General features: G+C 56.9%; 1 protein-coding gene across 1 annotated transcript; it reads left to right on the top strand.

The window, feature by feature from the left end:
- On the top strand, window positions 294-9,725 carry PPP1R1A (protein phosphatase 1 regulatory inhibitor subunit 1A). The gene is made up of 7 exons (XM_021091751.1): window positions 294-556; window positions 4,286-4,346; window positions 5,325-5,362; window positions 5,970-6,033; window positions 6,905-7,060; window positions 8,941-9,041; window positions 9,585-9,725. Exons 1-6 carry the CDS (start codon window positions 473-475, stop codon window positions 9,009-9,011), a joined length of 474 nt encoding a protein of 157 aa, XP_020947410.1. The 5' UTR covers window positions 294-472; the 3' UTR covers window positions 9,012-9,041; window positions 9,585-9,725.

Below are 10,549 nucleotides of genomic sequence, written 5' to 3'. Positions count from 1 at the left end.
CATCTCTCGCAGCGCCCCTCCACCTTCCCAGCCCCTCAATTCTGTCCCAGCTTGGAGAAGTTCTTCGTGGTCCCTCCCCACCTCCACTCCCCGCCCAGAACTCTGAGGACCCCCGGATACCCGCCCGCGCTGTGTGCACCGAGACGGGGACCCGGCCACACCCCGCTCGCCCGCCCACGGGGCGGTGACCCCCGGCAGCCGGCGGCGCAGCCACGACGGGGTTAAGGCTCCGGGCGGGGGGAGGGGGAGGGGGAGGGGGCCGGGAGGGGCGGGGGCCGAGCCAATCGGCGGCCGCAGAGTCCCCGGGGCCGGGAGCCGGGAGCGCTGTGCCGGGAGCCGGGAGCCGAGCGCGCCGGGCTGGGGCCGGGCCGGAGCGGAGCGGAGAAGGAGCGCGCCCGCCCCAGCCCCGAGTCCGCCGCCTGCCCGCCCGCCCGCCGTCGCCGCCGCCGCCCCAGCGGCCGCCGCCCCAGCCATGGAGCAAGACCACAGCCCCCGGAAGATCCAGTTCACCGTCCCGCTGCTGGAGCCGCACCTTGACCCCGAGGCGGCGGAGCAGGTGCGGAGCGGGGCGGGGCGGCAGGGGACTCGCCCCGCAGAGGACGAGGGACCCCTGGACGTTGCGATCCCAGACCCCCGCTCAGTCCTCTCTCAGCGGTGCGCCCCTGCGAGGGCCAGCGCGCTGTTTGGGGGTCTTCTATCCCCTCCCCCACCGTGGGAGCCCCCTCTCCCCGTCTGTGCTTCTTCGAGACGGACAGAAGGACCAGCGCCAGCGCTCGAAGCGGGTCCCCGCGAGACTCGCTCGTTGCCTCCCCACCCCTGGGGGAGGGGGCCTGCTTGAGGACACGACCCCTCCCCCCTTCGCCAGCCTTGCATCCCCCACCCAGTCAACCCCCGCCAGAGTTTCTGAGCTCAGCTGGGTCGCCCACGGGTGTCTGAGAGGTTAAGGGAGAGGGGCAGGTAATGGAGGGTGATAAAAGAGCCCCCTCCCCCAAGCTCTCTCCTAACTGGGGGTGACCCTGCCTGACTCCAGAGTGAGGACAAGGAGGGGCTGCAGAAATAAATCTTGGAGGGCTGGGGCTTTGGGGAGAGGAGTGATCCGGGTCCGCAGGCTGACTCGCGTCTCTGCAAGTCTGAACACGTGGGCCCTTTTTCCCAACTCCTGCCCTTTGGATCGTAGTGGGGGCGCGGGGAGGCCATGGAGAGAACCGCCCTGGGAAGCTGGAGGCGGGGGCGCTTTCTAGGGGCCAGGGTCCTAGGTGAGTATCGGCAAGGAAGAAGCACTCTGCTGGCCTGGGCTCAAGGGGTGGGAGTCCAGGGCCCTGGCCCAGCCTCCCGGCCTGGCCTATTTTTAGCTCAGAGCAGCCTGGCAGAGGCGGCAGTGTATGAGTGTGTGTGAGCAAGTGTGTGTCTCAGGGAGAGTGAGCATGTGTGTGGAGCCAGTGACCACCCGCGGTTGTTACTACCCGCCCATTTGCCAAATATTTGCCCATTTGCTCTTTGCTCCATCTCTTTTTTGGGTTCTCCATCCATTTGCCTAGACATCCCCAGCCCTAAAGACTATCCATTAATATCCATTTCCCACAAGGTCACTGCTCTCTGTCCCCCAACCAGCTGCCCGGGCTCCGGCTGGACCTCCCCTGAAAAATCTCTGACCTCGAGGGATGGGGTGGAGAGAGAGTTCTTGCTGTTGCTCCAGCTCTGTGGGAGAATGAGGTCTGGATGGGAAGGGAAAGGCTGGGTTCACAGGCTCTCCCGATAACTTCAGCTGCCCGAAGTGTGGGGAGCGGGGAGGGACTCGTGTCTCCGCCCTCTCCCTGGCCTGGAGGGAGCCTCGTCTCCAGGCCTCCAAGGTGTGGTGGTAGGACAGGGGGTGGTGAGCCTGCCAGCCTCTTGAGGATAAGGAGGGTGGAGTGCCAGGAGCACAGGGGAGCTGGGGGCACTCCCTTGGGGTCAGGGGAAATGTGGTTAGGCCTGGAAGGAGGGGCCTGGCTAAGACAACCTCAGACCCAGGGTAAAGGGCCCAAGAGAGCGGGCTGAGGGCTGAGGGGTGAGGTTCCAGCAGAACTGCCTTCCACTGGCACAGCCGAGTTCACTGCCTGACACCTGCGTCTGTTTGGTGTTAGAGCAGACAGTTGTAGGTGTGGATTGGGAGGAGGAGGGGTAGGCCAGCTGGTGCAGGGAGGGGTCCGGGGGGCAGGGAGGAGGATGAGGCAGGGCTAAGGAGCCAGAGAGAAAAAGAGAGCTGGGGCTTTAGCCTGCTCTTCTCTCATCTTCGGAAATCTGGGTCTGCTCAGCCTGAAATTCTACCTGCAGTCTAACCTCAGCCCCTCTTGCTGTGTTACCCAAGCGGGTAGGCAAAAAGCTCCAGGCTTGGCAGGAGCACCCAACATTCGAGGGCGGCAGGGTTGGAAACTCTGAGTTATGGAGCACAGAGTGGCAGGCAATGGAGGATTGCCCACAACTACCAGGTCCTTGGCGTAACTGGTTTGGAAATAAATCAGAGGCAAAGGTACCAAGTGTCCTTGAGAGCTAGGATTTGAGATAGGGGCGAGACAAAGAAAAGAGACTGCCTACTTGTTTCCTAGTCATTCAGGTGCCTGGGAGGTGCTTCAGGAAACCTAACTTTCCTCCCTCCTGCTGTAGGACATGAAAATTCTCAAGGACTCTCAGTGCTTACAAATCTTGTCCCAGGCAAAGAACTGGTTAAAAAAGGGATGCATCCAAGCTCACAGAACCCTGCTGCCCTCTCGAAGGCCTTTTCAGTCATACTTGCAATCTCCTTCTCAGGCTCCCACCTCCTACTAATCCACAATCCACCCGCTCCCTGTCTCCAGCTCCCTTCCCCCAAGGGCAAGAAAGAAATAGGGACGTGCCCTCTCCTAGAAGGATGGTCTCACCCCACATGCATGAAGCACACCTGCCCACCCACTGGCCCCCAGCACATTTGCACCAGGATGAACCAGAGACAGACTCACAAATAATGTCTGTGCAGTGTACGCATGAATGCACATGCGCATACACACACACACACACACACACACACACACACACACACACGCACAGGACTGGTATCACCAGGGACCTTGAAATGTCACCAAAAGCAGATGCTGGATTCTCCTGAGAAAACAGTGCCTACCCCAGCCTACCCCCATTCCATGCAGCCATTTCTTCGAGGAGTCCCTCTCTCAGACAGACCCTGCCCCTCATGCTATGGCTGGTACCCACCCTCTGGGCACAGGGAGAGGCAGGGGTCTTACCACCCCCACCCCCACCCCCAATGGTAATGATTCTAGATGATGGACACACAGAGACAGAATTTGATCATTCGGTGTCCTCAGTCTACTCCTCTCAGCCCCGGATAATTTTAGCCTCTTTCCAAGCCCCATTAGTCTTCCCTCTCCTCTTCTGCCCTGGAGGGAGCTGCAGGGACTCCAACCCCATGGTTCCCTTCACTTCCAAGCCTCCAGAGGGAAGGAAAAAACTACGTGTCCCAAGAGTCCTTGGACTGCCTTCAACAAAAATCAACTTTATTGGCAGCATGACCACAGAACAGAGGTGGGGAAATGGGGGCTCAGAGGCCCAGCAGTCAATCAGCTCTTATCTGTTAATTTCTTAGAATGAGACTCTGGAGCCTGGGATAAGGTTTTTCAGCTAAGCTTTAGTCCCTGACGAGGGTCCTGCCTCAGGCTCCTCCTCTTATTATATTTACCGTGACAAGGATTTCTCCAGATCCTTTTTTTTCCTGACAAATCAGAAAAGCGGTGTGTCCAAGGAGAGGGAGGCGATGAGGGAGTGAGGAGCTTGGGCCAAGAGAAGGCACATTCAGACCCACCTTCTCTGTGCCATCCTCCCAGGCTGGGTGGGGACTGAGGGGTGCTCTCCGCAGGCGCTGGCCCACAAGAGGTTCACGTCCGTTTGGGGAGTGGGCTGGGAGACTGAGGGGAAACGCTTCATGCCCTCTCAGATTATTTCTGAGCATTGATCCAGGATGGACGGAAGGACAGCAGGCCAGCAATCGATGCACTGGCGCAGATATAGCTGCTGAGGTGGAGGGCTGGGGCCGGGACCCGGCAGAGGCAGAGACAGAAAGGGGGTTGGGGGAAGCAGCGCGTGGGGGTGGTCTTCTGGGCCCCCAGGGAAGAGGGGTGGGCGCAAGACTGTCCACCCTGGGACAGTGGGTTCAGGGTAACATGGCATTTGTGAGGTGTGCCGAGCGGGTGGCCTGGATTATGTTGCTGGGTGCCTTGGCTTTGACGCCTCCATTGTATTTGACATCTCCCCCCAGATCCGGAGGCGCCGCCCCACCCCTGCCACCCTCGTGCTGACTAGTGACCAGTCATCTCCAGGTAACCCCAGGATGGGTCGCTGACGGGATTGGGGGCTGCTGAGGACAGCTGGGTCCCGGTGAGAAAAGGTGGGTGCCAGGTAGAAGGGCGGATCTGAGGAGCCAGAGATCCCCTCCAGCCTGGAGTCAGGAAAGCCGTGGCTGGACTAGCAGGAGGAGCTCCTTTGCTTGGGAAAGACAGAGCAGCATGAGGAAGGGGAGCGAGACCACCTGGTTCCCAAGCCCCCCAGGAGTTGGGGTGGTCAACCGCTTGCTGGTTGCTATGGCAACAGCCTTCCACGTTTCTCCAGCAACTGAGAGGCTGCTGCCCCCATCCCCCAGAGGCGGTGACAGCTGCGAGGGGGAGGGACCGCCCCCATCAGCTATCTCCTCGGCCCCCAGAGGACAAGGGGAAGGTTAGAAACAGCTCAGGGAGCAGCTGGCATTCTGGTCACCCGTGTCCCCATCAAGGTCTAGGGAAAGAACAAGGTCCCAGAGAATGTCAGGGGCGCCAAGAGAACTGGTTGTTCTAATAAGCCAGACTAGAGTCTCCAGTTGCCCTCCAATTACTGAAAAGGAGTGTCCCCTCCCGGGCCCTGCATGGGATAGTTTGCTCTTCTTGGTCCGGTGTGCTCTCCTAGGCATGGGGCAGTTCTGGGTCTGGGCTGAGGGCTGGAAGGAGATGGAGAATGGATACTTCAGTGTGAGGAAAAGATCACAGACCCTGCCTTCAGGAACCTCCAGGTCTGAGGCAAGGATGGGGACGCAGGCTGACCACAGAGGCAAGGACAGGACTAGAAGCAGGAGTACAGTCCAGCCAGCAGAACAGGAGGGACATGGAAAGAGGAGGCTGGGCACGGCCATCGGGACCAGCCTCCTGGGGGCACATGTGAGGGACAGATCTGGAAGGAGGTGACTGCAGAGGCTCCTCCCCTTGGGAAGTCGGTCTGCGGGGACCCCCTGGATTATTCCATCCTTATCACTTTCTCCTTTCCCTCAGAGGTCGATGAAGACCGGATCCCCAACCCACTTCTCAAGGTGAGCTGGCCCCCCTTGCTCAGCCCAGGGCAGAGAACCCCCAGATTCATGAGGGCATTATTCCTCAACCTCCCCCCATCTGTAGGACCCTTTGTCTCCCTCTTCCCTGTACACCCCCCAAACATGTGCTTGAGTGGATGTACATGCATGCTCCCCTAGGTCCCCCACAAGTCTACTTGCTCACCTTCTTGCTGGTAGGGGGATCAGGGAAGCAGGAATTTTCCTCCTGCACTTTCTTTTTCTGTCTTTTGAGGGCTGCACCCACAGCATGTGGAGTTTCCCAGGCTAGGGGTCTAATCGGAGCTGTTGCTGTCAGCCTATGCCAGAGCCACAGCAATGTCAGATCCAAGCTGCGTCTGCAACCTACACCACAGCTCAGGGCAACGCCAGATCCTTAACCCACTGAGTGAGGCCAGAGAGCAAACCCTCAACCTCATGGCTCCTAGGTGGATTCATTTCTGCTGTGCCACGACGGGAACTCCCTCTTCCCCACTTTCTGAAGCCCACACATACCCCCAGTCTCCAGTCCAAAAGCCTGGTGAGGCAGGGTGGGGGAAGGGTACGGTGAGAAGGGCAGGTGCCCACCTGTGCTCTGTGCCCTTCACAGCCCACTTTGTCCATGTCTCCACGGCAACAGAAGAAGGTGACGAGGACCACACCCACAATGAAAGGTTCGGAAGACCCTTCCCCGCCGTGGTGCCTGATGCTGAGCCATAGGCGTGATGACCCCTTGGGAAGGAATCCTTGGGAAGTCATCACATCTGCCTTTATTAAAGGAGAGTTGTTGCTGAACCAACCGGGGCCACGTTCCGGCTCTGCCACCGACTAGCTGGGTGGCCTTGGAGAACCCACTTAACCTACTGGGCCCTGAATGCTGCCTCACTTTGGCAGTTAAATAAAGTATGTGAACTCACCCAGCGTAGTGCACAGCACAGAGGAGGTATTCAAATAGTCCTTGAATCTGGGAGTTCCTATTATGGCTTAGCGGCACTAAGTTCCCATGCCAGGGGTCAGACCGGAGCTGGGGCTCCTGGCCTATGCCACAGCCACAGCAACACGGAATCCGAGCCGTGTCTGCGACCTACACCACAGCTCACGGCAACGCTGGATCCTTAACCCACGGAGCGAGGCCAGGGATCAAACCTGCATCCTCACGGATACTAGTCTGGTTCATTACTGCTGAGCCTCGACGGGAACTCCAAATATACATATACATATATATATATATTTCTTGAATCTAAATTGAGTGTTTTCTCCCACCCCCAAGGGAGGCCAGGTATCCCGGCGGGTCAAGAGGATCTTTTGCTCATAAAGGCTCTTCCCTTCCCCTCCCTTACCTTTAAAGGAAGTACGTTGTATCATCTAGCTTTAGTCCCTCCTTACTGCCCAGCGAATGTCCCTCCTGGTTGGATCTCGGACGAGAACATCAAACCACGCGGGCAGTGTGTGCTGTGGCCCTTGAGTGGGGCTGTGGAATTTGAGGGCCCACGGAGGGGGCTGGCAGTCCTGTGCAATGCGCTCTCCCTTTCTCTGTGCCCCCAGAGCTCCAGATGATGGTTGAACATCACCTGGGGCAACAGCAGCCGGGAGAGGAGCCCGAAGGAGCCGCCGAGAGCACAGGGACCCAGGAGTCCTGCCCACCTGGGATCACAACCACAGGAGCAGAGTCACGGCCGGGAGCCACTGGGAAAGCAGACAGTACGTTCAGGCTGGGGAGGGCCCACCAGCCCCGGGGGAGGCCAGCTTTACCCTTGATGGGGAGGGGCCCAGCAGTAGCCAGAAACCGTCTTGAGAGTACGGATTCTGGGCGTGTACAGCATGTATTTGCCTCTCTTAGCCTTTCCTTACTGAACGACACCACCCCCTCCCAACCTGGACTTCAGAGCTCCGTGTTGTATGCGGGGGAGCCTGCCTTGATGGGAGCAAAACTCCCAGGCCGGAATCCTGGCTCTGCAAGTTTGCCAGCCCAGAGGCCTTGAGCAATTTCACCTTGGTCTGTGAATTGAAAATGATGGTACCTATGGCATTGAGTGGTTTGTGAAAATTAAATGAGACCAGTTCTTAGTCCAGCAGCTGACACACACGAACCTTGTAAGAAATGTAAGCTGTGAGCTCCCATTGTGGCACAGGAGTTAAGGATCCAGCATGTCTCTGTGGCAGCGTGGGTTCGATCTCCAGTCCGGCACAGTGGGTTAAGGATCCAGTGCTGCTGCAGCTGTGGTATACATTTGTAGCTGCAGCTTGGATTCAGTCCCTGGTCCTGGAACTTCCATATGCCACGAGTGCAGCCCCAAAAAATGGAAGCTGCATGTCCCCAGGCCCTTATCCCAGATGTGGGCCAGAAGTCAGAATTTTTCCAGTTTTGCAGTTCCCATCATGGCTTGTGGTTAACAAATCCAACTAGGAATCATGAGGTTGTGGGTTCAATCCCTGGCCTTGATCAATAGGTTAAGGATCTGGCGTTGCCGTGGGCTGTGGTGTAGGTTGTAGATGCAGCTCAGATCCCGGCATTGCTGTGGCTCTGGTGTAGCCCAGTGGCCACAGCTCCAATTCAACCCCTATCCTGGGAACCTCCATGTGCCGCAGGAGCAGCCCAAGAAATGGCAAAAAGACCAAAAAAAAAAAAAAAAGAATTCTTGGAGTTCCCGTTGTGGCGCAGTGGTTAGCGAATCCGACTAGGAACCATGAGGTTGCGGGTTCGGTCCCTGCCCTTGCTCAGTGGGTTAATGATCCGGCGTTGCCGTGAGCTGTGGTGTAGGTTGCAGACGCGGCTCGGATCCCGAGTTGCTGTGGCTCTGGCGTAGGCCGGTGGCTACAGCTCCGATTCAACCCCTAGCCTGGGAACCTCCATATGCCGCGGGAGCGGCCCAAGAAATAGCAACAACAACAACAACAAAAAGACAAAAGACAAAAAAAAAAAAGAATTCTTCCAGTTTTATGAAGGTGACACCATATACATGTATATATATAACATATATATAACACATATATATATGTATGTATATATATATATATGTTATATAATACCCCCAGCAGAGCCCCCTGTAATCAAACACATTAATATTTCTGCAGTGAAATGAATGGCCCCACTAGCCTCATCCCTTTTCAGGTCAGAGTTAGCCACACATTGAACTTGTGCCCAAATTTTTAAGCTTTTCTTACTGGGCTTTTTTTTTTTTTTAATTTCTGATAGCAGATTTTTAAAATAGTGAACCCAGGCATTCCCATCGTGGTGCAGTGTGTTAAGAATCCAACAGCAGCCACTCGGGTCACTGCAGAGCTGTGGGTTAAAGGATCTGGTATTGCCACAGCTGTGGTCTAGGTTACAGATGTGGCTTAGATTCCATCCCTGGCCCGGGAAACTTCCATATGCCAAGGGGGCAGCCATAAAATTAAAAAAAAAAAAAAATAGTGAACCCAGAGAGTAATGGTGACCAGAGACAACCCTGTTGGTCTTGCCGCATTGCACCCAGCTTGGTCTTGAGTTCCTGTCCAGGATGGGGAAGCAGAAGCCCCCCCCCTCTCCAAGGCCTCATGGACACCACCTCTCCCTCCCGCCACTCATTGTCCCTCCTCAGAGCCTGCAGAATCCATCCCTCAGGAGAGGGGCAGTGAGAAACCGAGCACAGAGGAACCCTCCACCCAGTGACCACCGTGGGATTCCCAGGGAGCCAATTCGGTAAGATCCCAGGGCTGGGCTGTTTCACCTGCGGGAGAGCAGGCTGTGTTGAGCGGGCAAGGGCTGAGATCTGGAGTCAAGGGAAAGGGGACCAGAGGACCAGCCTCAGTCCATGGCATGCTGTTCTCTATGGCCAGAGGATTTGCATCTCCCCTGATGGGCAAAGAGAAGTGGGATGAAGCTGCAGCAGGAGGGATGGAGGTTAGACTCTGTCCTAGGGTTTCTGGCTCCTGGAATGGATGATGGAAGTAGACAGTGGATGTTCTGATAAAGGGCATTTGGAACCCAAAGGGAGGTCCTCGCCTGTCCAGGCTGGGGGAGCAGGGGTTCCGCCTGGAGTGGAGACACTGATGAAATAACCTGGCAAGCTCTGATTTTAGGGTCTCCCCCTCCCCTGTGTAGGCTGGACAAGTGGGCAGGGAATAGTGTCAGACATCAAAAGTTCAATGCCTGGCAAACGGGATGGTTGTGTAGACCAGCGGGGAGGGGACAACAGGACCTCTGGCCTCTCTCACCTCTTTCTGCCCACTTCCTTCACAACAGGTTTCAGAGTGAAGCAGGTGTCTTGGAATCAAGACTGCAGTTGGGAATGCATGGACACTGGATTTGTTTCTTATTTCTTCACTTTTGGGGAAAAATCTCTTGTTTTTAAAAAGCGATAAATTTGGTGTTAAGCCCTTGGCATCTTCCTTCTTTCCCGACTTGGAGCATCTCTTCTCTCTCCGCTCCTGTCATGCCTTCTCTGTAGCCCCCTTCCCTTCTGCCCCGCTCCCTCTTCCCGGAGGAAGCGGAGGAAGTGGAGGAGCTGGGCGGGAGCCTTGAGAGGGGAGTTTTCTCCTGGCCCCAGACTTACTCACTGAAGGGTCAGATAGGTGGGAGGACTGACTACCAGGGTACCAAGAAGGAAGTTCTCTTCATACTGAGGAAAAGATTCCACCTCCCTGTATGGCTGCCCTGCAGCTAGGAGACTTGGAGCCCTAAGACCTGCCCAGTCGTGACTGTGCTATGGGCGCCGTCTGCTGGACAAAGCTGGGAACGGCACCCTGGCCCTCAGCCCACCGAAAAGAGGGGTGTTGCATGGATGCCTCCTTGCCTGCCCTGGAAGCCTCAGTGGTTCCCAAGCTTCAGGACAGGTTCCCTTCTCCAGCTTTGAGGAGACCAACACCCCTGTTAGCAAAGCTGGATTGAGAACACGGTGGCTATTCACAAAGAAGCCCCTGCTGGGAACTGGAGGGGTCACCTCTCCCCCTTGTCCTAGACACTGAGGGGCCAGGGTAAATGACAGAGGCTGAGCAGAGGTGAAGAAACTTCCTCAGACCGCACATCCAGGCCGCTCCTGCCCTCTGCTTTTGAGTTTTCCAGGCAGTGGAGGGGAGAGGGGAGGCGGGAAGGCAAGATTCGCCCCCTTTCCTGAAGAAGTAGCATAATGGAGAGAAAGGGGAACTTGAGAAGTGTAAGGTCCCCTTCTGCCATCCCTGCCGTACGTCCTCAGGCAAGAGCCCGCCTCT

Source organism: Sus scrofa, chromosome 5, assembly GCF_000003025.6.
Source record: "Sus scrofa isolate TJ Tabasco breed Duroc chromosome 5, Sscrofa11.1, whole genome shotgun sequence".
Classification (NCBI taxonomy): Eukaryota; Metazoa; Chordata; class Mammalia; order Artiodactyla; family Suidae; genus Sus; species Sus scrofa.
Note: the sequence above shows the minus strand (reverse complement) of the source record. Positions and strands in the feature narration are given on the sequence as shown.